The sequence below is a fragment of the Myotis brandtii genome, unplaced genomic scaffold, assembly GCF_000412655.1.
Source record: "Myotis brandtii unplaced genomic scaffold, ASM41265v1 scaffold456, whole genome shotgun sequence".
Taxonomy (NCBI): Eukaryota; Metazoa; Chordata; class Mammalia; order Chiroptera; family Vespertilionidae; genus Myotis; species Myotis brandtii.
The window spans coordinates 6069775-6095817 of record NW_005367431.1 but is presented as its reverse complement, the minus strand read 5'-3'; the positions used below and the strand labels follow the sequence as shown (position 1 = coordinate 6095817).

General features: G+C 53.5%; 2 protein-coding genes across 2 annotated transcripts in view; one reads left to right on the top strand and one right to left on the bottom strand.

Annotated features, from left to right (window-relative positions):
• EPHB2 (EPH receptor B2) overlaps positions 1–17493 on the top strand; it is a 119296-nt gene extending 101803 nt beyond the window's left edge. The window contains exons 6-15 of the mRNA XM_014546765.1: positions 1151–1313; positions 3259–3367; positions 4511–4575; positions 9457–9579; positions 10143–10390; positions 11188–11263; positions 12336–12628; positions 13931–14124; positions 15462–15617; positions 16382–17493. Coding sequence (XP_014402251.1) covers positions 1151–1313; positions 3259–3367; positions 4511–4575; positions 9457–9579; positions 10143–10390; positions 11188–11263; positions 12336–12628; positions 13931–14124; positions 15462–15617; positions 16382–16490 — 1536 coding nt within the window. The 3' untranslated portion in view covers positions 16491–17493. The remainder of the gene's footprint in view (positions 1–1150; positions 1314–3258; positions 3368–4510; positions 4576–9456; positions 9580–10142; positions 10391–11187; positions 11264–12335; positions 12629–13930; positions 14125–15461; positions 15618–16381) is intronic.
• Positions 17494–21216: 3723 nt separating this feature from the next.
• LACTBL1 (lactamase, beta-like 1) overlaps positions 21217–26043 on the bottom strand; it is a 20611-nt gene continuing 15784 nt past the window's right edge. The window contains exon 9 of the mRNA XM_014546764.1: positions 21217–21272. Within this exon, the coding sequence (XP_014402250.1) occupies positions 21217–21272 (56 nt within the window). The remainder of the gene's footprint in view (positions 21273–26043) is intronic.

Sequence of the window (26043 nt, the reverse complement as noted above, 5' to 3'; positions counted from 1 at the left end):
GTTAAGTTCTCCACCCTGTTTGCTTTTCTGAACTGGGCTTTCCAAGACCAGGACCTGTGCTTTCACTGGTGCCCAGTGCCCAGCCCAGGGCCTAATGCAAAGAGGGTATTTGGAGAAGGTTATCTGGGCAGCTGACAGGTGCCTGAGTGAGCATCAACTAGGCAGGTAAACATTTGCATCCAATTCAAACACATCTCCACCCCTATTGCAGCAGCTGGCTCTTTGTCCTGTCCAGGCTCCTCGGGTCACCCTGGGCAGTACTTAGGAGGTGAGAATTGGCGTTCTGCATCTCTCAAAGGTACCCAAAGACAAGAACATTAGAGGTGGCTCCAGCATGGTTTTGAGTCCCAAAGCAGCCATCAACTGATGCATGTGACCTTGAGCATAATTTTTGCTTTCTGGGTCTTAATTCTTGTCCGACTCAAGTGTGCTAAGGCTGAACAGGGGTCCTTCCACTTAATCCATCAAGGCATGAGGCAGAGAGAGGGACGCAGGAGTGAGCAATGTGGGCCTTCTCCCTGCTGTCCACAAGAATTCACAGTCTAGACCCCAGGGTCTGCACACAGTGACCACTCAGTATATGTGTATTAGTCAGCTGTTGTTGAGATGGTGCTGCAGAACAAACAACCCCAAATCCAGTGACCTACAACAAGTAGCTATTTTTCTTATTCATAGGTTTGTATCTGTCGGTCAGCTGAGGTGGCTCCGTTTCACTCTAGAATTTAGGTCAAGATCTTTTCCCCCTTTCTCTCTTTCTGGAACTAGTTGTTACCCAGACTAAGCCCTGCTCATGACAGATTGCAGAATCACAAGAGGCCAAGCCAAATCAACAAGCATATGTAAAGCCTGTGCTTGCATCATGTCCTCTAGAATATTCCAGTGGCCAAAGCAGGTCATGTAGACAAACTCAGCATCCATGAGGAGGAGAAATACACTCTGCCTTCTCTTGGGTTGCAAAATCACTTGCAAAAGCTGCAGGTGTGTGACTCTGTTACTGGGAGGGAGTGAAGAATTGAGAACCACAGATGTTTATCTGGTGGCCAGAACCCTTCCCCCCCCACCCCGCCCCACAAGTGGCAGGAGTGGTCAGTGGGCTGTGGGCCCACTGTGGGCAACAACCTCGCTAACTGTCTTCTCTGTTCCTCGGCAGGAGCTCAGTGAGTACAACGCCACGGCCATAAAGAGCCCCACCAACACAGTCACTGTGCAGGGCCTCAAAGCCGGCGCCATCTATGTCTTCCAGGTGCGGGCACGCACCGTGGCGGGCTATGGGCGCTACAGTGGCAAGATGTACTTCCAGACCATGACAGAAGGTAAGAGGTGCCAGAGGGCGGGGGGTGGGGGGTGGCGGGCACTGACTCCACAAACAGAACAAACCCAAGAGCCACCTTCCCGCACAGCGCCTTTTTGCCCATTAGAAACGGCACCCCCCTGCTCCTTGATGTCAATCAGCCCCCCTTCCCTCCTGGCTGGGAGCCTCTGTGCACTGTACAAACTGCACAGCCCTATGTAAAGGCACTGTCCTGTGGCCTGGAAAGGCTGTGATATCCGTTACCATCACGTCAGCCGGGCCACTTCCTTTCCCACGACTCCTGGGAGCTCAGCCCCGACGTGCAGTCACTCTGAGCAAATCACACCCATTCTGTGGTCCAGATTTTCCTCATCTATAAAATGAAAGCAATCATATTCAACCTGAAAACACAGAACTATTTCGTCCCTGCACTAGTTCAGCAGGGAGACGCGCTGGGATGGATTAGTAACATCTACCCTGGGCAAGAGAATGGGAGGTTGCAGCCCGTGTGTTTTGTGGCTCCCAGTCTGGGACCACGTGGTCTCTACGTCCCCTTCCTGCTCTAATGATCTTTGAAGGGCAGCAGAGTTAAAGAGTGTGGACTCTGGTGCCTGACAGATGGAAATTACAATGGAGATTCAGTCCTCAATGTATGGCCCGAAGCAACGTACCTTACCCCTCTGAGCCTGTTTTTCTCTTCTGTAAAGGGGGATGATAACAACTATCTCATTAGCATCATAGTATAAGGATGGGGACAAATGTACAGGCCCTAGCACAGGGCTGGTGCCAGGTCTCACAGAGCTAGCGCTCACCAAATAGGACGTGAGGTTATAGTTGTTGTTTCTGTGAGCCTGGGGGCCCTTACACCAACCAGCCAAGCTCCGGGCCAGCTTTATTGGTGACAAGGCTCCAGCATTTTCCCTCACAGTGCCCCCATCTCTTCCAGCATTAGTTCCTCTCCCCAATCCCCCTTCCTCACAGCCAACGTTTTCACCTTTCTCAGCCCTCGTGAATGCTGGGTGAGCGTCACTGACATGGGTGCTGGAGGACTGTCCCAGATCCTTTCTTTATTATTCCACAAATGTGTGCTGGCGCTAAGACCCAGGACTGACCTTGTCCCTGACTTTGACAAGCCCGTCTGGTCATGAAAGCAAATGGGAATAATAATAGAATTTAAAACGATGATGATGTTGGTGACATTGAGAATGTACTGAGTGGTTTGCAAGAGCGAGGCCAATGCTGAGTGCATTTTACGCATTGTCTCGGTTAAGCCCACAGCCTTGGGTCAAACAGATCTGGGTTCAAGTGTTGGCTTTGGCCACTTTCTGTGTGACCTCCAACAAGTCACGACCTGGCTAAGCCTCGGTTTCCTCATCTGTAAAATGGATTAACATAGCCAGTGCATCACTGGGCTGTTCCGAGAATCAAACAAGATACATAGCATTCTTAGCACAGTGACCAACCCTTAAAACACTCAGGAACATTAACAGCTGATATTTACTGAGTGTTTAGTCCGTGCTTCCCACAGCAGTCCTATGAAGTGGGAAGTTTGATTCTCCCCACTTTGCAGAGGAGGAAACAGCCACAGAGAGGTAAGTCGCTCTATGAGAGTTCACACAGACAGTAAGTGGCACCACCGGGACTCAAACCCGGGGACTCTGGCCTCCGAGTCTGTGCTTACCACTGTCGCTCCTTAGGTGGCAGCTTATTGTTGTTGATTTTCGTAGCAACATTGAGATGTGGATATTATGCCCATGTTATTGTTGAGAAATTGAGAGTCAGAGCAGTTCATGGACTTGTCCGAGGTAACTTGTGAGCCAGTGACAGCCAGTTCTGCACCTGAGCATGTGACAGGGACTCTGTGAGGAGCAGGAACAGAGCCTGGGATCCCGGGAGACCCCGCAGGGCGCTGGGCTGTTGGGGCTCCCGGCGCCAGGCTGAGAACACTGCGTGCGCTTTCTCCCCAGCCGAGTACCAGACCAGCATCCAGGAGAAGCTGCCACTCATCGTCGGCTCCTCGGCGGCTGCCCTGGTCTTCCTCATCGCCGTGGTTGTCATCGCCATCGTGTGTAACAGGTGGGTGGGTGTCCCCCGGCCCCTCCAGGCCCGGCGTGCATCCATTCCGCCATTCCTGAACAGTGTTTGTGAACAGAGGAGGCATTTCCATCAGTACCAGGGACCGAGAGAGGCTCGGGTCGGCCTGGGTACCCCCAAGTGGCCTCTCCCACCTCCTCCTAAACAGCCACCGTCAGCAGCCCATCCCATTGCCCTTGACAAGCCCACTGTTCAGGGTGGCACACTGAGACACCAATACTTCAGCATGAGGAGCGTCTCGGAGCAGTGGGCAGGAGGACCGCAGGGTGCTGGGAGCTAAGGGGGTGGTGGAGGGAATACAGATCGCCCTGCCTTTGCACTAGTTGAGGCCCCTTCATGATCAGGGCCGTAAGCAGTGTCAGATGGGAGGTTGTGGAGCTCAGGGAAAGCCTCCTGGCTGAGGTGGCTGGGAAGAGGGAGAGGACACAGGCAGGAGGAGGTGGGGGAAGAGCGCCCCCACTGGCTGGGATGGCATGTGCAGGAAGGGGGCGTGGTTCCCTGACTTCTGGGGAGAGGCGAAGAAAAGCTCTTCTTCCTTAAAGAGTTCCCCACTTTATTTTTTTAATATATTTTTAATGATTTCAGAGAGAAAGGGAAAGGGAGAAAGAGACAGAAATATCAGTGATGAGAGAGAATCATTGATTGGCTGCCTCCTGCACGCCCCACACTGGGGATCAAGCCCACAAGCTGGGCACGTGCCCTGACCAGGAATCAAACCGTGTCCTCCTGGTTCATAGGTTGAAGGTCAACCACTGAGTCACGCCAGCTGGGCAAGAGTTCCCCACTTAAGAGGACACGGGGTCATAAGGTCAGATGGATAGAAGCCCCCAGGGTTTCTGGGGGCAGGGGCCAGGAGCCGTGACCAGAGGCGATGACTTTGCTCTTTGAAAGGGACTTGGCCGGAGAGGGGGCGGGGGAAACAGCAAGCCTGGACTTGAAGTGGGAGAGCGGCAAGGGATGAGTGGGGCCCCGACAGGTGAGGCTGCTAGGCGAGGGGCAGGCAGGGAGGCCTCTGACAGGGATGTGCTTCCAAAGGCCTGCCCACCCTCTCCCTATCACCTGCTGTGGCTCCCAGCTCCCCGGGCGCCTCCAGGTGGCTCCAGCCCTTTGCTCTTGTTCCAGAAGACGGGGGTTTGAGCGTGCTGACTCGGAGTACACGGACAAGCTGCAGCACTACACCAGTGGCCACAGTATGTATGCCCCAGCGGGGCTGGCACCCTTGGGCCCTGCACTGTCAGTTCCCCGGCAACTTCCCCAGCCTTCTTTCTGCTGCAGTCAGACTGAGTGACAAGCTGTCCCCTGAACGTGCCGTGCTCACTGTCACCTCGGCCTCTGCACATGCTGTTCCCTCTGCCTGATCACTCTCCTGTCCTCTTTCCCTGAGCATCTCTTACTCTCCCTCAGGCCTCATACAGACCCCTCTGAGAAGCCTTCCCTGACCCCACCCCAGCCGGGTTTAGGGTTGTTGTCTGTGTTTGCACAACACCCCTTACCTGGCTGCACTGTGATGGCCGCTCCCTCTCTCTCCAACATTATCACGGGCGCGCATGGAGACCTGGAACCATGTCTGACCCTCACCACTGCCTCCCCAGCCCCAGCACGCTTCCCACACATAGTAGTCACTACTCACGTATTTATAGAATAAACACATGAGCTGAGTGAGGTGATGAGGACCCTAGGCTCTGGCCTGGGAGACGAGAGAGAAGGGAGGCGGGAGGCCTCGTGTCATTCCTTCCAGGTGACTCGTCTGGTGACCGTTCACTCCCACCCAGTGCCTCCATTCCCCCCACTGTCCCCTCCCACCTTAGGCCAGGGCTGGGAGCACATGTGCCACACACACCCAGAGCGCTGTCCCCTCCCAAGGGGTCCAGCGGAGAGAAAAGCAGAGTATAGCTTCCTCTCCCTGGGGCCCTGGCAGAACTGACTCTGTGTGTGGGGGAGCATGGGGGTGAGGAGAAGGTGTGTCGGAGACCTCACTCAGGGAACAGGAATTCCCAGTGGGTCTAACATAGGTTCTCAAACTGTACTCAGTGGGGTATCCTAGGGCTCCTCAGATGGCCACTGGACAAAGGGAAGCCATCAGCATGTCCATTCACTTGTCACTTATTTGCTGTAGCCTCCTATGTATGCCAGGCCCTGTTACAGGTGCTGGGACGTACAAGTCAACAAACCAAATATCCCTGCCCCCGTGAACTTATATTCTAGCGTCAGGGACAGAGAATAAAATATATATATATACATGTCATAAATGAGTAAAGCATATGATATATTAAAAGATGAAAATGCTGTGGGAAAAAGGCAAGAGAGACGCAGAGTCATGGATTGAGAGTGGTGGTTCAGGGTTGTTTTTAACTAGGGGAGTTGGGGTTGGCCTTGCTGAGAGGGTTTCATCTGAACAAAGATACTAAGGCGCTGGGGGAGTGAGCTGTCAGCGATACCTCAGGGAAAAGCATCCCAGGCGACGGAGCAGCCAGTGCCAAGCCCTGAGCCTGCGCTATGTCTGGAAGGTTTCGGGAACAGCCAAGGGGCCACCAGTGGGACTGGAGCAGAGTAAGGGGGTGAGGGGGGGGGGGAGTATGAGGAGCCTCAACATGCAGATTCTTGTCAATCATCGCAGGCTCTTGGTTTTTATTCTGAGTGAAATGGGGAGCTTCTAGAAGGATCTGAGCAAAGGACTGACGGGCTCTGAGTTACAGTTCTGACAGGACTTCCCTGGCTGCCATGTAGAAAATGCACGGAAGGGTGAGGTGTGGCCAGGCAAGGACAGAAGGAGGGAGACCCGTGAGGGGGCTGTTAGGATAATCCAGGGATGGTATGATGATGGCCAGACCAGGGGGCAGTGATGGAGATGGTGGGAAGTGGTTGGATTCTGACATATTTGGAAGGTAGAACCACTAAATTTGTTGCAGGACTGGATGTGGTGTCAGTAAGGGCAGAGTTGGGAATTCTAGATTAAGCCTCTGGGTAAAACTCCGTTTGAAGTAAAAGTTCCTGGGCTTAACAATCACTGTGGACATAAATGTAAAAATGGTTAAGCCATTCAAATTTCCAGAAGACAATTTAGGTAACCATTTAACTGTACTGTGAATAGAAAAGGGCTTTCGAAAGTGTAAAAGCAAAGAAAAGGGCAGACAAATTTAACTACACAGAAATAAAAATCACCTGTACATCAAAGTAAAAGTCACAAATTACATCACGCCCTCCGAGTCCCCAAGTTATAAAATCATGATCGTAGAGGTAGCTAAACATACTGACTGCGTTCTATGTGCTAAGAGTTGTTTTCGTGCTGTTCGTGTACGCATCCATTTAATCCTTATAATTTCCCACTGTGAGTTCGAGTCAACAGCTGCTCGGGCAGGGGCTGGGGTGCGAACCGAGGGTGTCTGGCTGCAGCGTGCAGGCTCTTAGCCACACTGTGCTGTCTCCACCCGGCTGAGCTCACACACGCTGTCACCTGGAGCCATTTCGGAGCATCACTATTTAGAGGATGAGTGAGTAACAAGGAGACAGGTGACCACAGGGAGCTATTTTAAAACTAGACCCCGGGATTGATTCATAGATCAACGCGATCGGAAGCTCAGGCTCACTCCCTGTGTCCGAGCAGGACTGTTAGTTTCGAAGCACTGCCAGCCCTGGGACCCTTTGTCCACCAGCAGCCCTGCTTGGTCAGGACCCTGGAGGAAGCTGAGAGGCGTGTGACTGGCTGAAGGCCCCTTTACGGGCTCATGTGTTCCGTCATTCAGCAGGTGCTGAATGAATACCAAGGGCTATGGTGCCTGGATGTGGAGCCAGAGGGACTGACCTGATTTCTCATTCTTACTCCGCCACCAGCCAGCTAGGTTGCCTTGGGGAAGTCATCGAACCTCTCTGAGTCTTGGCATCTTTATTTATTTTATTGACTTCTTTTTTTAATTTTTTTTATTTCAGAGAGGAATTGAGAGGGAGAGCAAGATAGAAACATCCATGATGAGAGAGAATCATTGATTGGCTGCCTCCTGCATGTCCCACACTGGGGATCGAGCCACCTGTCCCACCCCAAAAGCCACCCTGGAACTGCCAAGTGGTTCACAGACTCAGATTAAGAAACCCTGACCTAAAGGGCTGGACAAATAATCCAGAATACACTGAGTGGCCAGATTATTATGACCACCTGACATTTGTAGGCAAATTAGCTATAACTTCCCACTGAAGTTGCTAGAGAGCCAGATCATTATAAACGTCTGAATAGCACAACATACCTAAGTATCGTTGCTGATCAAGTTCATCCTATCATGTTGATGGCGTATCCCAATGGAGATGGCTTCTTCCAACAAGACAATGCGCCATGCCACGGTGCTCGTATTGTGCAGGAGTGGTTTCAAGAACATGAGGGAGACTTTACCTTGCTTAGGTGGCCCCCACAATCACCAGATCTCAATCCAATTGAGCATTTGTGGGACGAAGTTAAAAGAGCCATCAGGCAGCTGGTTCCACAACCATCAAATCTCACAGAACTGGACAGTGCTATTCATCAGGCATGGTGTCAGATTCCTCACATCACCTTTCCACATCTTGTGAAGTCAATGCCAAGAAGAATCGCCACAGTATTGAAGGCAAAAGGTGGCCCAACGAAGTATTGATGGGGTGGGCATAATAATCTGGCCGGTCCTAATAATCTGGCCACTCAGTGTAAAGCTCATGTGTTAGAGCAGCGGTTATCAAACTTTTCTGTAAAAGGCCAGATAGTAAATACTTTAGGCTTTCGAGCCATATAGTCTCTATTTTAGCTACTCAACTCAGCCACTGTGGCGTGAAAGCAACCACAGGCAAAAGGAATGTGTGTGGCTGTGTTCCAATAAAACTTTATTTATAAAACCTTATTACAAAACAGATAGTGGGCCAGTTTTCCAATCCCTATTTAGAGGTCTCACCTCCTGGATTCCTGGAATGTCTGAAACAGAGGCTGGGAGTGGTCAGCTAACATGTCCAAGGTCACACTAGCTGCGCAGGGTTGATGACCTGCTCATCAACCAACCAAGTCTTACTCATGACCCAGGGACTCCAGCTCCCAACTCCTACAGCTGCTACCAGAAAGTCACAGCTCCGGGAGCAGTGGGAGGATGTGGGCAGGGAGCTGGGGAAGCTAGAGGGAAGCCTGGGCTGAGAGAGGGCCAGATGGTCAGAGAAGCGGAAGACCAGTTATCTGGGAGGGGCAATGTGGGCTGGATCATCTTTCCTTTTTTTTCAAAGCTTTTGTGGACTCAGTGCTGGGGTCAGAATTAGGTCTTTGACATCCAAGTCACCTCCTTCCTTCCTCTGCATAAAAAAATAAAAATTCACATCAGATCAGGAATTTTGTCCATATCCTGCCTCATGCTGATCAACAGGGAATTTGAGATTCAGAAAGTTTTTAGACTTGGCCAGTGGGGGACCCCAAAGGTGGTCCCAGGAGCCATGGTGAGGCAGCCTCCAGGCTCTGGCGCTGCCTGGGAGGGCTGAGGCAGCCAGGGTCTCCTGAGGGGAGAGGAGGCTTGAATTGGCCTTTGAAAAATAGGGAGACCTCCTTAATTTATATTAGTTCACACAAACACTCCATCCATGCTTTTGTTCCGGCCCTCCGGTCCAGTTTAAGAACCCATGTGGCCCTCGAGTCAAAAAGTTTGCCCACGCCTGCTCTTTCTGTATTTTTGTTACAATTCTCCCCTTTCCTTCTTGACTGCCTTCCTCCTGATTCTCTATCACAGGAGTGACAACCCTAACTATCCTTTCTTCCTTTTATGCCCACACACATAACAGACATTGCTAATCAATCCTGACAGTCTTTCAGCAGCTCCAGGAAGTCAATTAGAGTTGGAACAAGAGCTAGAACCTATTTGCTATCCCTGCTGAGCAATCTGCTCCCCTCACCCTCTGCTCAGTGCCCATCTGCTCTCCGAGGCCCAGAGAGGTCAAGTGACCTGCAGGGGGTGGCCAAGTTCTTAGGGGGGACCACATGGGAGTATATGTCCATCCATGGCTAGACTGGCTCTCCCCTTTCCGTTTGTCCACATCCTGAATCTGTGCATTTGACCAAGCCTAGTCTTATCCCTCAGTGACCCCAGGCATGAAGATCTACATCGACCCGTTCACCTACGAGGACCCCAATGAGGCAGTGCGGGAGTTTGCCAAGGAAATCGACATCTCCTGTGTCAAAATTGAGCAGGTGATCGGAGCAGGTAGGTGGCTGGTGCCCTCCCAGGTACTGTGACTTCAACCATGTGTAACCACCCCAATGTGTACTCCTGAGACAGAGGGTAGGATGCGGGGCAGATCCCTCAGAGAACCTTCCAAGCCCTGAAGGCTCAGAATGCCCAATGGAAAAGTCCCTCAAAGGTCATCCAGTAAAACGACCTCATCAACAGATAAGGACACTGAGGCCCGGGGCCGGGAAGGAATTTGTACATCACCTCAGAGATCGAGCTAAGTCTGGAACCCAGTTCTCTGGACTCAGCCCAGTGCTTTGTCCTTCCCACCACTCATCCCATGTCCCACCCTCCATCTCCCCAGGTTCCCCTCCATCCTCACACCATGCCATCCAAACACCAGGGGACAGCCATGAAGCGTTTACTCTTACTCTCAGAGGTGGGCCCCCATATTCTACAAAGGGATTCTGTGTCCAAGAGGATGAGTAGAACATTGAGGAGGCCCCAGGAGGGGGAGGAGGGGGATTACAGGGAGCAGGGAGGTGACACTTCCCCCTGGCATGTGACATCTTGCCCCTCTTGGTGTGTCTGTCCAGGGGAGTTTGGTGAGGTGTGCAGTGGCCACCTGAAACTGCCAGGCAAGAGAGAGATCTTTGTAGCCATCAAGACGCTCAAGTCGGGCTACACTGAGAAGCAGCGCCGGGACTTCCTGAGCGAGGCCTCCATCATGGGCCAGTTCGACCACCCCAACGTCATTCACCTGGAGGGTGTTGTCACCAAGAGCACGCCCGTGATGATCATCACTGAGTTCATGGAGAATGGCTCCCTGGACTCCTTCCTCCGGGTAGGGGACCATGGGCGGGGCAGGAAAAGGAGTGGTGGACATAGCTTCATACCCTCAGAGCCTCAAAGGGTTTTGGAAAAGATCTAGATCAGGAATGTCCTGTACATTTGCCACTTTCCATTCCCTTACCCACGGCCGACATCACTAATCAATCCCAGAAATCTCTCCAACCACCCTCAAAAGCAAATCTCAGACTCAATCCAGGAAACCACAAGCAGTTGATCAGAGTTAGCAAACAACCTGAAATCGGTTGCCATCCATGCTCACAGACAGCCTTCTCATTATGCACAAGGGAAAACTGAGGCTCAAGAGGTAGAGTTTGCCCAGGGTCATCCAGAGGGTCAAGGTGAAAGCCAGGATTGGAACCAGGTCTTTAGACCCCTAGTCCAGAATTTTCACTGAATTTTGGATTCCTCCAGAGCACTACAGGCCAGGGGAGGAGTTCAGAGCACAGAGGAAAACTTCGGGCCCCCTAAGACAGGGGTGGGCAACCTTTTTGTGAGTGCGTGCCAAAACCAGGCCCCCTGTTTAAAAAGTTTGAGGACCCCTGGGTTAGGTCATTTGTCCGAGGTTGCATAGACAGCAAGGGGTAGAGCCAGATTCAAACCAACCGTGTCTGCTGCACAGTCTCTTCTCTCCACCACCCTGAAAGTGGCCTCTGCTGGGCCTACGGTCCCCGAGCACCTGAAACGTTGCCTAGGCCGGGGGGTGGGGCCCTGCCTTCCCATTGTGAACACGATCCAGAGTCTGATTCAGACCCTTCCATTGACTTTGCGTTTTCTCCACTTCTCCTGCAGCAAAACGATGGGCAGTTCACAGTCATCCAGCTGGTGGGAATGCTACGGGGCATCGCGGCCGGCATGAAGGAGACTTAACAAAATTCATCACTGAGAACAAAGATTCACAATTGTAAATGGAAGATTATAAGAGAGGTTTTCGCGTGCCAGCAAAAGTTACTGGCGTGCCATGTTTGGCACGCGTGCCAGGGGTTGCCCACACCTGCCCTAGGAGGTCGCAGTCAACCAAACAGACAGATAGCCCTGACGAGGAGTCGGAAGTATGCCATTGGCCTAGCTGCCATTTAGCAGATATTTTTCAAGCACCTCGTACATGCCAGGCCCCTTCCATATACCCTCCTGTTTAACTCAGACAGCACTGGAAGGTGGCTGTCACTCATCCCCACTTAGCACACACATGAGGAAACTGGGACTCGGAGAGGTTAGGTCATTTGTCCGAGGTTGCACAGACAGCAAGGGGTAGAGCCAGATTCAAACCAACCATGTCTGCTGCACAGTCTCTTCTCTCCACCACCGGATCCTGGAGATGCAGAGACATAAACATGGTTCCTGCCCTCCTGAAGCTCACAGGCTGGTGGGGGACACATATGTACAGAGCAACATGGAGTGACGGGACTGTGAGCCAGGACACCAGCTTGGGGAGGCAGAGGAAGGCTGGCTAGAGAGGTGCTATCGGAGCTGAAGGCTGAAGGGCCAGTAAAAGTGAGTCAGATGCCATGTTCTCATGGTAAGATGATACTAGAATGCAGGCTGCGAGGTTCAAGTGGTGAGCAAGAGTTTGGGAAGTTAGGCAGGGCCAGATCTCGGAGATCCTGAATGCCCATGCTCATGACTCTCTCCTGAATGCAGTTTGGGTTGGTGAAGGGTTTTAACAGAAAGGAACAAGACACAGTCCCTGCCCTCGGAGAGCTCGGAGACAGTACAGTCGGAGCCAGGCAAGTAGCACATGATCGGAGTACTGCTCTGTATGGGAAGTGCCTCCTTGATGGAGAGATACAGGCACAGTTGTGGGATTCAACAGAGTGAGCAACAATTGGGACTTAAGGAAAGACTTTCAGGGGGACTTAAAGGACGAGAAGGAGGTTTCCAGAGGAGAGAGTGGGGAAAGCTACTACCTGCAGAGGAATAGCATGTGCAAATGCCCCGAGATCTGAAGCCGTATGGTGAGTTTGGGAACAGGAAGATGCTTCCTATGACTGGTACGGCACAGGGCATATGGCGGGGCATGTTGAGAGCAGAGGCCAGACCGGTCAGCTTCCCACCCATCCACCCTCCTCACTGTGCTCCACAGGGTGGGAAGATCCCCATCCGCTGGACAGCCCCAGAAGCCATCCAGTACCGGAAGTTCACCTCAGCCAGCGACGTGTGGAGCTATGGCATCGTCATGTGGGAGGTGATGTCGTACGGGGAGCGGCCCTACTGGGACATGACCAACCAGGACGTAAGTCTCCAGGAGAGAGCGTCTCTGTCCAGCCAGATGGGGAAGGGGAAGATCCACATTCCTGGCCTTTTGCTGATCTCCCAGAGAGTGGGAGCACCGCCTCTGAGACCCTGGGCAAGGGCAGCTCCCAGCCTGTAGTGGCTGATTCACATGTCTGCACAGGATCCCGGACTCTCCCGGGGCTCAGGAGTAGGAAGGTCCATCATCTGCAAATCAGCAAATCTGGACGATGTATTCACCTTGTGGCCAGCCCTGAATGAGACTATGTCTGCCCCTCAAGTGTTGAATTTGGGGACAACACAATTACTCTGGGAACCAGATGCAGTTATCGGGAACCGATGTATTCACCTTGTGGCCAGCCCTGAATGAGACTATACTGCCCCTCAAGTGTTTAATTTGGGGACAACACAATTACTCTGGGGACCAGATGCAGTTATCAGGAACTCTTAGGATCAGGTGCTAAACTGGAGAAGGCAAATGTTGAGACGAGAGCAGTGTGGGCAAGATCAGCCAGGAAGTCTTCCCGGGACAGGGGGACTCACACAGCAGTGGGACTGGCAGACGTGAGGGATTCCAGTGGAAAGAACAGCCTGTGCCAAGGCACAGAGGTGGGGTGGTGAGGGGTTGGGTTGGGAGCAGCGGAGAGGAAAGCTGGTTGGAAAGGCTGATGAGGTTCAATAATGGGGTGTTTGAAAGCCAACTCAAGGAATTCCTATTTGCAACAATGCGGACAGGGAGGACTTGAAGGAGCTGCCTGCGCGGGGAGGGTGACCCCGTCGAGCGGGGGAAGATGAGTCTGCCCCAGTGGCAGGACAGATTGGAGGCAGGTGTCTGAGTTCCATTCCCTGACAGAGGAGCCAGGTGGGAGCCATGGGAAGGGGTACAAGTCTGTGCTGGGAGGCCTGACAAGGAAGGTATCGCTCACCTGGAGCTGTAAATGGCACTGAAGTCAAGCGTGTGGTCACGAGCCGGAAGGAGGAGTCCTCGGGCCATCAAAGCCAGGAGGGGCTCCGAGACGGGAGAGAGGGCAGGTCCTGAGGCAGAGGCTATCTCAGGGTTCTGGATTTCCTAAGATTGGGGCGGGGGAGGCAAACAAACAGCTGCCAGGTTAGGTTGGGGCTATACCTGGTGGGAGCCCAGGTGAGGTCCATCCCTGGGTTGGACCTGGAAGGTTGCCTGGAAGAGGTGGAGGGCAACCAAATAGGTGTGTTCTGAAGTGCACTGGGGGAAAGGTAGGCCAGGCCAGAGGGCAGATGCTCTTACCCACCCACCCAACCCACTCAGCCCCTCTGTTGTCCCCAGGTAATCAATGCCATAGAGCAGGACTACCGGCTGCCACCGCCCATGGACTGCCCAAGCGCCCTGCACCAGCTCATGCTGGACTGCTGGCAGAAGGACCGCAACCACCGGCCCAAGTTTGGTCAGATCGTCAACACGCTGGACAAGATGATCCGCAACCCCAACAGCCTCAAAGCCATGGCGCCCCTCTCTTCTGGGTATGGCCCTGCCCCTTCTCTATGGCTCCGCCCCAGTTGGCCCTTACCCTCTCCAAATACCCTCCCACCCTGGCTACCCTGCCTCAAGCAGATACTCTGCCTGAATTGGGATGGAGAAGGATAGTTTGTTGGGTATCTGCACTGCTTTGGGGTGCAGAGGAGTGCAGGACACAGTGCACGCTGGGTGGGAGAGGAAGCACTTTTAAAGAATGGTCAGATAGGACGGTGTTTAAGAAAAGTTAGCAGAATCTTCATTAGTAAATGGATTTACTCATCACTAAGTTTCCTCCTTATCTACCCTCACACTCAAACCTGTACTCTCTAACTTGTGTTTGCGTTCTCCTTGACACAGCCCCACACACACACATACACACACAAACATGTGCACACATGCACAAGAACATAGTCCTACACATATGTATGAACATAGGCACAAATGCTTATGCTCTCACACACACAATCTCATACATGAATATACCATTCTCACATTCACACTTACATACATCCATAGGCACCTGAGCACACACATTCAGCAGTACAGACTCACCACACACACATGCCCCCACAGTGTGCTCATCACACCTGTAGCCACCACAGCCTTGCCCGGGCGCTGTCACAGGCCCCACTCATGACCCTGCCCTCTCTGGAACTCTCAGTCACACAGGGATTCTGAGGGGCAGGGGTCCAGTCAGCTGTCCTTGGGGTCCAGGGCTAGCTGTGTCACAGACTCACACACCAAGTTCGTGTGGCCAACAGATCTTCGTGTTGGCCTCTACCTGTCGCTTCTCACCTTGACCTTGAGTCAACAGCTCCTGACTTTCCGGATACAAATACTGTGAGCTTTTAGCCTAATGAGCCAGCCAGGAAGTCATTCCCATTAGTGCACCAGCTTTGTCTGGACTTTGGAGAGTCGGTCCACAATTCAGCTTCTTACAGCACAACCAGGGTGGACAAGGATGGAGAATGGCACTGGGGGAGGAGGCAGGGGTCATCAGCAGTGAGTCCCCCTGCACTCCCTCCTGCTGAAGTAAGAAGTGTGTCCCGCCTCACACATGGTCCAGCCTCTCAGCAGTCCCTGCAGAGGCTTCCCCAGACTTTCCAGGTGGCCCCAGCTGCGAGTCCTGCACACTTGCTTTCTCATATTCACACATCTATGTGTGCACATGTATGTGGGTTCAAACTCACAACTACCCACAGGGAGAGACGCACATACATGCACACTCACCTGTGTTCATGCTGACGGATACACACATGCAGGTACACCTGCAGCCCATCCGTACCCTGTCCCCTCTGCTAGCATGTGCCCTGACCGTCTCTGTTGCCCACCCCACCCCTAGCATCAACCTGCCACTGCTGGACCGCACGATCCCCGACTACACCAGCTTTAACACAGTGGACGAGTGGCTAGAGGCCATCAAGATGGGGCAGTACAAGGAGAGCTTCGCCAATGCTGGCTTCACCTCCTTCGATGTCGTGTCACAGATGATGATGGAGTAAGTGCCCAGCTGCCTCCACCCACCCTCCCAAGCGGGGGGCTCCGGAGAGTGGAAGATAGGCAGTGTCCCAGCAGGAATGTGGGGGCCAAAGGGTGAGATGGCCAACTCTGGAGTCGCATTCTGATCGACACCCAGGTCCGCCTGCCACCCACTGGCCGTGTGACCTTGGGCAAATCACAGAAGCTCCCTCAGCCCCAGTTTTTCCTTCTGTGAACTGGGGGTTTGTAGGAGGAGCAATGGAGACATAGAGGGGGTGCCTAGTAAATGCAGGTTCCTTTCCCAGAAGCAGAGGCGATGGCACACCTAGATCCCCTGACTCCCAGCCACATGCTCCTGCCACCTCATGTAGTCACTCACTTCAGCTCCAGATGCCCACCCCTTCTCCACACCCCTCATCCCTTACCTTGCTCTCTCTCTCTTTTTTCTTTTTCTTTTTTTTTTTAATAATTGTATTGACTTCAGAGAGAGGAAGGGAGAGGGAAAGAGAGAGAAAAACATTAATGATGAGAGAGAATCAGTGACTGGCCACCTCCTATACATCCCCCACTGGGGCTCAAGCCTGCAACCCGGACATGTGCTCTGACTGGGAATCGAACCATGACCTCCGGGCTCATAGGTCGACGCTCAACCACGGAGCCACGCCGGCTGGGCCCCCTGCTCTCTTTAGCAGGAAACCCTGGAGAAGCCCAGGCAGCTCTCTGCCTGACCCAAAGTCCCCTCCACCCCCACATTTCCCTAACACACGTGCTTTTCTCCCCAAGGGACATTCTCCGGGTTGGGGTCACCTTGGCCGGCCACCAGAAAAAAATCCTGAACAGTATCCAGGTGATGCGGGCACAGATGAACCAGATCCAGTCTGTGGAGGTTTGACGTTCACCTGCCTCGGCTCACCTCTTCCTCCAGGCCCTGCCCCCTCCACCCCACATGCTGGCCTCCCTGGCTCTCTGTCTACCGAAGGGTCAGCCACCTGCCAGGAGGCCACGGCAACAGGAAGAACCAAGCAGCCCGCCAGCCATGAGACGTCACCAAGAGCACGTGCAACTCAGATGATGGGAAAAAAGGGAACGGGGACAAAAGAAAACAGATCCTGGGAGGGGGCGGGAAATACAAGGAATATTTTTTAAAGAGGATTCTCATAAGGAAAGCGATCATTGTTCTTGGGGGAAAAGAAAAAGGGCTTGGGAGATTCATGCGACGGTCCAATTGGAGCTCAAAAGCAGTTTCTCTCCAACTCCCTCTGGGAAGGCGACCTGGCCGGAGCCAAGAAACACTTTCAGGAAAACAAATGTGAAAGGGAGAGACCAGGGTCACTCTTCTCTCCCACCCCCAGGCTGCTCTTCCAGGCCTCGCTCAACAGCCACGTGCCAGGCGGACAGACAGGCAGCCACCTGGGAGCCACTCCGGGAATATCCATTCCTACTGCCACTGGGCAAACAGAAGAATCCTTCTGTCTTTGGAGAATATTTTAGAAACTCCAATGAAAAAGACGTGTTTCTCCACTTGGCTTATGGGGCTGAAAAGGGACTCTTGTCTTCCTGGGTCAGGGAGAACACAGGGACCCGGGAAGGTCAGCCGCCCTGAGGCTGCCACCCCCCAGGTCTGCAGCTCCACGTCCATCATCACGTGCACAGCCGGCCGCCCGGCCCACCGGGCGCCCACTCCCGACAGCCCCCACATGGAGGACTGGTGCTGCAGTGACCACCATCAGCTACAACTGCCACTGAGGACGGTTGTGCCTGCGTCTGGGTTTGTTTACAGCGATTCGTGGACTGGGGGGCATATTTTGGTCAGGGGTGAGTTTGGTTTAGGGGTTTGTTTGTTGGTTGTTGTTTTGTTTTTTTTAATGACAATGAAGTGACACTTTGACATTTCCTACCTTTTGAGGACTTTGATCCTTCTCCAGGAAGAAGGTGCTTTCAGCTTAATGACTTAGGCAATACACCAAGGGCGAGATTTTATATGCACATATCTGGATTTTTATATGGTTTTCACTGACACCCTTCCCTCCTCCGCCTGAATAGAGCTCCCACCTGCCGCCAGGCCTCACCAAAGCCGACTGCCACAGGGCCATCTGGGCCCCTCATAGACTGAGTGAGATTTGGGCAGAGCTGGGGGGCCAAGGTGAAGGAGCATCCCCTCCCCCAGGACTGTTCTTGAAGGCAACAGATCGAGCAGGAAGTAGGCTCCGAGGCTGCAGCGCCAGAATTCTCTGCCCACTTGTCCACTCTCCTTCTGCCCCAATATATTCAGTGCTTTCCAGGCAAATAGGCCCCTTGGAGGTTCCTGAGTTGCCCTCACATGGCCAGTTCCCAGTTTCGCCTCTGGGAGCCCAAACCAAGCTGCATCAGGCCCGGACCCGGATCATTCACTGTGATATCCCAGCTTCCAGAGCATCACCCTCAGAGACGTGTGCAGGCATGCTCCTTTCCTCCTGGGAGAAAGCGTGTTGCTCTCCTACCCGCTTCCCTCCTCCAGACCTCTGCCCAGATCTGAAGGGTCTTGGCCATGGGAAAACCCATCAGCCAAGGGGTCTGGCCAGCCTCCCTCCTGTGAGCAAAGGCAGGCACCTGAGCGGACCAACCGGTTAGTGAATTGAATGGAAATAAACACTTTAGTTATAAAAAGACCTCTGTTCTCTGTAAGTTCCAAGAGAGAGAGAGAGACCCTGGCACTCTTGGAACTTGTCTAGTGACTCATGATTCTCTTACTCGCTCAGGGTTATAGACCTCTGTTCTCTGTAAGTTCCAAGAGAGAGAGAGATCCTGGCACTCTTGGAACTTGTCTAGTGGCTCATGATTCTCTTCCTCGCTCAGGGTTATAGAAGGCCCAGGGCTGAGAGAACACATGGAGGACGCCAAAGTCCATGTGGCCTTTCTGGCTCAGGCTTGTCAAAAGCACAGGCAAAGGAAGAAGTGACTTGGAGCAAGCTTCCGCCCCCATTTAGCTTCTTCACTTCAAGCTGAGCCATCTTCACACCAGCCTCCTAAAGCAAGGAGGCCAGCCCTGCAGCTCCCCAGACTGTGAGAGACCCTGGCTGGCTGCCAGCCTTTTCCCTCCTCCTCTGCCGCCCCCAGGATTTAACCCTCCACCCTGCGGAGTTCAGCCTCTCTTCATGCTGTAAAGTTTGCCAGGCGCCTGTTCAGGCGGTTTTCTCTGCACAACGGGCCCTAAGAAATCATGCACAAAGATTTCCCTCTACAGGTGGTTGTGAGCTGCAGCAGTTTTTGCTCTTGCAATGGAAATGTGTGTGTGTTTTTTTTATTTCATTTTACCCACTAATTGAGATTAAAAAAAACAAAACTGTTTTTGCTTGCACCCACTAAAGACTTAGCATTTTCTCCAAATAGTAGGAAGAGAGATTAAATTCTTTTCGCAAGAAATGTTACCATTACCGTAAGGACCACCATTCTCTGACTCTTTATCTTCCCACACCCCCCCCCCCCCCCCCCCACTGCTCTGGGGCCACCACAGGGGGCTGGCACTCAGTGCTTCCTGTCAGACGGCTTCCTGCGTTAAGCCGATAGGCTGGTGTCTGCTCGCCAGCATGTCTGCCCATCCACCCTCCAGGGCCCTGTGTCCTCAGTGGTCCTGGGCCCCCTCGTGCCTGCTTCTCAAGAGTAAGGGTGCTCCCCTGACCCTCTGTGTCTCCATTGCAGGATGACAGACAGGCGTCACTGTGACCATCCAGGGGGCCTGCCTCTTGCTGCCGGAGCAGCTCCCCCACCACCTCTTGCTTCTCAGCAGGAAGTGGCCGGCCGAGCTGCTGGCCCGGGCACACGGCTCTGAGCCGCCTGCCCGCTGCCTGGTTACTAATCCTTTCCTGGCTCCATCGCCCCAAGTGCCAGCCCCACCTGCCCAGCAGTGTGAGAGGCGTTTCCGGCTGCTCTGCACGCAGTTGGTACTTGAGGAAAGAAAAGCTGCCTTGTGAACAGGGGCCAGGGCACCGTGGAAATGGGCCCAGCTGCTCCGAGAGTGACAAGCAGATCTTCACAGGCCAGACTGGGTAATAGCGGGGCCATCGCCTCCACTCCTACTGCTCCAGAAGCCCCCAAAATGAGTTGTTGATAATCAGCGGGCTTCTTCTTGGGGGATGATATCGATCAACCAGTAAGACGTGGGCAGACCGATCAGAATAGATGATGGAAGTGCAGCAGACACTTAAGGGACTCCGGGCAGTGGCTGTTTACTAGCCAGTGGTGCCTCCTGCCCATATGGCATCAGCTGGGTTTTCCCCATCTTTTCTAGTTGGTCCCCACGCTGCCTGCGCTCAGGGAGCTCTCTGCCACCCCCTTGTGTGCAGTCATTAGCCTTGCACCCCTCTGCAATCCGGGCTCATCTCCAGAAGACTGGGAGCTCCTGGGCCCTGCCCCTGCCTAGCTCTTCCTCACACCTGGCTGAAGCACAGGAAGGACCCAGGGCTCTGGTCCCCGCCTCCCCCCAGTGCTGAGCCCTTGGCCACTCCTGGCTCTCTCCTGGGCCCCTGTAGTCCCAAGACTGGGACCAAAGGATGGAAGACTCTTGCCAGGGAAAGCAGTGTAAATGCATTCAAAGGACAGGAGGCCGCAGGTTGCTAGGGAAAATGCATCCTGGCAGCCTTGCTCTTGTCACTAACTTAAGATGTGGATCTGGTAAGTCACTTCCCCTCACTGAGCCTCAGTCTCCCACATGAAAAATGAGAGGACTGGACTGGGTGAGCCGGGTGAGGAGGCACCATTTTCTCCCCTAGGTAGGGGGGAAACTGAGGCTCAGAGAGGGGAAGTGGCTTGCTCAGCATTACCCAACCAGGAATGGGCAGAGCAAGGCTGTGTTCATCTGCTTCCACTGCCCACGCCACACACTCCATCAGAGGACATCAAGTACTTGGTGTCTGATGCTGGCTGGTAAGAGAAGGGAAAGCTCAAATGGGCTGGGGCTGTCAGGGAGGGCTTCATGGAGGAGGCTGTCTTGCAAATGACAGAGGTTGAGAGAACGATCATTCCAGGTGGGCGGTAGAGTGTAACCAAAAATTCAGAGGCTGGAATGCTCCAACAATGAGGAGTTGTGTCTGCCTGGAGCAGAGGGAGTGGTGGGAAGTGGGGGATGATGTACTCGGAGGGTGAGGCAGTTTGCACATGATACACAGTCCAGCCACAGCAGGTTCTTGAGCAGAAGAATAGCAGAGTGAGCATCGGGCTCCAGGAGGAGTGAGTTCAGCCATCAGGTGGGGGCAGGGTGCCCCACAGCTTCCCCCTCCCCCGGGAAGAAGAGCCCCCTGGAGAAGCCCTCATTTATTCCAGGAGAATCCAGGCCCTGCTGTTTCATTATCCATCCTCACTGACGCATTTAATCCACAGATCACTCCAGCTGCTGGGAGCCGCAGGGTTGGATTTCGTGCTACCCGATTCTTAATTCAGCTTCGTTTGATGATACCCACCCCATTCCCTCCAGGCCTCTGTGAGAGCTACCAGGCCCTGACCAGAGCTGAGTAGATGTGGGTGGCAGTGACGGCCTGGGCAGGCAGGAAGGCGGGCATGGAAGAGCCCTGAGGGGACAGAGCAGAGCCCTGGTGTGCGCTGGAGGTGGCATGGTGGCATACTCACTACTTAGGATGCCCATCTCAGATGTGGGTGGCAGTGACGGCCTGGGCAGGCAGGAAGCGGGCATGGCAGAACCCTGAGGGGACAGAGCAGACCGTGGTGTGCGCTGGAGGTGGCATGGTGGCATACTCACTGCTTAGGATGCCCATGCCCTGGTGGCCCTGGGATCACCCAGGAAGGGGCTGGGTCCTGCCCTTTACAACAGTGTGTTATGCTGGGGAAACCCAGAGGGAAGCTAGGGAGCCACTCTGTGCATGCACACACCAGCTGCCGGCCTTGACCCAGCTTCCCAGGAAATAGGTCCTGCCACAGAACATCTGGGAGAACGCCTCGAAGCTGGCCAGTGTCCCTTCAAGGACACCAAGGTCAGAGTGTTGGTCCCAGAGAGTGACTTGGCCTTTGTTCTGACACAGGAAAGCTCAGGGACACCCCACTGGAGGCGGGTCGCAGGAGGTTGAGGCCACAGGGATTGCATTAGTCACCGAACACTTACCATACATTCGGGACCTTATGGATGTTACCATCCCCCTTCTCCTGGTGAGGAAACAGATGCCCACAGGTGCTGCCAGAGGGTTCCCTCCAGGCCCTCTGCCTTCGGGGCTCCCCCTTTCCCACCTCCCAGGATTTCTCCGAATGTTTGCCATCGCCCACCTGTGTCAGAATCACCTGGGCTCTTGTTCAGCTGGCAGACCCACAGGCTCCTCCCCGACCCCCTGAGTCAGAATCCCCCAGGTCAGCCCAGGGGCCTCTGTTTTTAACAAGCTCTCCTGGGAGACTCCTCCAGACTAAAATCCTCTCTTCATTTTCCCCTCGACGCCCTGTGCCCTGATGTCTGCGGAGAGAGGGGCTGGTGTAGACAGGGATCAGGACAAAGCAGGACAGCGTCAGATAAGTTGCCCAAACTCAGACATGGATTAGGACCCATGAAGTGGGGGCAGGGCTGACCCTCAGGAATGTGTTCAGACTATGCTAAGCTTTCAGGGAAATTAGACAGACCCCCCCAGACCCTGAGTCTGTCTGAGTTTAGCTTCCCAGCACGGAGGCTGCCTCGGGAAAGCTGATATAGCAAGATAAAGCAAGAACTTAATACTGCAGAGGGGCCCAGCAGCTCCCCCAGGGCCACCCTGTGGGCACCCCACGAACCCCAAGGCTACAATCCAGAGCTGTTCACTCAACACCTGGCCAGGTGGGCCAGGCAAAGGCAGAAGGGGGCTTCCAGCTGGACCTGGAGCTTCATATGCCCCCTCTTCCCACCACCACCAACCCCCTGCTTCCCAGACTAAGACACAATGCTTTCCCTGGAGGAGGGTGAGGGAGGGAAGGCCCTTGTCTCTACTCGGGTCTAACAGCCATGTTGGAGGAGGGGAAAGGGAGAGGGGAGGCAGGAGGTCAGCGCCAGGACCACATACACTCTGGGTTCCTGCAGAGAGCGCAATTCTAACATTCCATGGGTCAACGATCCCAAGATTCTAAGATTGCAAAAGCCCCCAATTCTAAGATTCCAGTGGAAGGATTCCATATTTTTAACATTCCATCACCATATGATCCTATGCTGCTCATTCTTGAGCCTTCAAGTCCCATTTGTTCATCACTGGTCCCCAAACCTGAGGACCGTGGCAGGGACAAAGCACAAAGAAAGAGCAAGAATGAGAAGAGAGAGAGAGAGAGATGGTGAGGGAGCGTGGGGGCAGGTAAAAACAAACACGAATGACAGCTCCCTCCTTTGAGTCTGAATCAGAGCTGCACCTGGACAAGGGCCAAGACCCTTCCTGTGAGGCTGGGTTTCTCTCGCTGGGAGAGGAGCACAGCTGCCCCCGCTGAGCAACCGTGCCCACTGGCTGGTGGGCTGGACAGCTCAGCTCAGGAGCCAAGCGGGGGCCCCACTAGCTAGGTTTGGGGAGGGACTCATCTGGGAGGAACTCCCACCCCTCCCCCAAAGAGGAGGCTGCAGGGCCAGGGATTTGCTGGACCATCTTCCCCAGGTACACCACCTCCCTGTGCAGAGCCAGTGTGTGTGTTTGTGTTGTGTTGTGTTTCAGCGCTGGGAAACCATAGGGTCGTGCTGCAAACCCCAGAGCCACTCAGGTGACAGCCTCATGGCCATGCAGTCCCTGCCCCATTCCAAGGGCCCTTTCTAGGGGACGCTATTGCCCATGGGATCTGGGAGGCCAGCCCGTGGAGGTGCCTCTGGACTGCTCATAGCTCAGTCTGCCTGCTTTCCCTTCCATGGACAGGGCCTCCGGTGGGCAGGGGACACGAGGTGGAGCCCCTGAGGCTGGCCCAGGGTAGGCCTGGCAGGAACCTCACTCACAGGCAGCCTCTTTGGAGCACAGAGAAGAGCAATTACTGGTTGGTCAGGCTCAGCCCCAAATCCGAATCACAGCTGCTATTTCTTGAGTGCCAACAATGTGCCAGAGGCCACGCTTACCTATTTATACACAGCGTCTCGCTTAATCCTCACACAGCTCTGCGAGGCAGGTACAGTTATTCCTGCTCCACAGACCAGGGAATTCAGAGACCGGCATGGGGGCTTTCCCAGGTCACAAAGTCGGCCAGTGGTCTCAGACCCCAGCATCTGCCCTCCCAATCACTATGCTATGCTGCTACCAGGATGCCCACTCAGCCCCTCTCCACTGTCAGGCCCTTGCCAGTCAAATCCCCCATCTCCAGGGGGCACTCTGTTTGGGGGCACTTGGACATCCTAACCTCCTAGAGCCACTGTCTGAGCCGCTGTCCTGGACTCCCCGCGCCCTGCCCCCCCACCCCCGCCCCTACCGTCCAAGGTGTTAGTTCCAGCCTGGGCCATTGGGCCAGAACTCTCAACTGGGGCGGGTCTGGCAGGGTTTCACAGAACCCTGTTTCTTCTGGTCATAAACACGATGTTCCTGATAATGTTGGGGGGTCGGGAAGTGATGTGGTCGGGGGTTCTGATGGCCGTGGGTCAGACCTGGACCCCCACTACTGTGACCAAGGAAACCTCACCAGCTGTGTCCATGGGCTCCTGACCCTGTTTCTCCAATGCCTTTGTAGGAGTATTTTTAGCAGAACCTTTTTTTTTTTTTCCAAAATAAATGTGAATTGTAAAAACTATCACTTGGACTCACAAGGTTTTTTTGTTCGTTTGTTTTAGTTTGGTATTTTTGCTGAGCTTCCCCAGGGGAAAAAATGGGGGCTCCTAGCGGTCCTCAGCAGGGTTGTGAAGCATGACTAGGCGTTTTCCAGAACTAAGGATGAAGCCAGGGCTAAGAGGCTGAGGTTGGGGTTGGGGTTGGGTTGGGGTTGGGGTTGAGGTTGGGGTTAGGACTGGGGTGGGGATTTGGCCTTGGCTGGGGAGGGGCATTGAATTGGAGCAGTAAATCCCAAGTGTTCTAAGAACACGTATTCATGTTTAAGAGTTTGAGCTCGGCTGTCTGGGGTCCTAGGGTTTGAATACCAACCCTGTCATTTAGCTCTGTTAGCTCAGTTTCTGTGGAGATGTCACATAATTGCTGCCAGCCTCATTTTCATGTCTGTGAAATGGGGCAATGACATCTAAGTCCTAGAGCACAGGTGAGGATTAAATGACATGAAGCATGACAAGTACTTGGTGCGCACAAACTTGAACTCTCCGGATTTTGCTGGGAAAGAGCAGGGCCCGTGTCTGCCATACACTCAGCTGTGTTCTCCATAATCAGGACACTGCCTGACCTACGATAGGATCTCAGTAACTGTTTGTCCAATAAATGTCAGTGCAAGTTCTGCTAAAGAAAAAAAAAAAAGAGGCCATTCAAGGACAGTTCATGGCAAAATACATTAGGCAAATTTTGGACTTGGGCAAGTTGATTAGGTTTCTTTACTTCAGGATAGTACAGAGCCTTAAATATGTTTAAAAATATATATATATAGCCCTAACCGGTTTGGCTCGGTGGATAGAGCGTCAGCCTGCAGACTGAAGGGTCCCAGGTTCGACTCCGGTCAAGGGCATGTACCTTGGTTATGGTCACATCCCCAAGTAGGGGGTGTGCAAGAGGCAGCTGATTGATGTTTCTCTCTCATCGATGTTTTTAACTCTCTATCCCTCTCCCTTCCTCTCTGTAAAAAAATCAATAAAATATATTTTTAAAAAATAAAAGGAACAAACTACTGATGTACACAAAGACATGCACGAACCTCCAAACATCATGCTGAGCAAAAGGAAACAGACACAAAGGACGACACTGTATGATCCCATTCATATGAAATTCTATAACAGGCAAAACTAATCTATAGGGACAGAAAGATCAGTGGTTGCCTGGAGCTGGGTACAGGGGAGAGGACTGACTGCAGTAGGAAGGACGTTTGGGGGGCGATGGGAATGTTCTATACCCTGATAGGGGTGGTGGGTATACATACTTACCACCAAAAATCACCAAACTATACCCTGATAATGTGTGCATTTCCCTTTATGTAAATTATAACGCAGGTTGATTTTTTTAAAAGACAAAACACAAGCCCCTATTTTGTCTTACATTCAACAGACACAAAAGTACTTTGTCAGCGCGCTGTTCAAAGTATGTAAATGCTTTATTCTAAGTTTCTGTACTTAACTCGTCCTCCCCCCATGGATAAGGAATCGTTTGCAGCCCGGCTGTGGTCCGGGGTCCACACTCCGAGTAGCGGGGGGCCCTACCCCGCTTCGTCAACTACCTGGGTTCGCGGGAAGGCGAGGCGGGGAGGCTCCGGCCCGAGCCCCGGTCACTGGGTCTGGAAGACGGGCTTGCGCAGCAGCCGCAGCACCCGGTACGTGTTGAGCCCGGGAACGTCGAAGCCCGGGGACAGCCCGCGGCGGTCCAGGGGGTAGAAGCGGACGAGCTGCCCGTGCTGGGCCT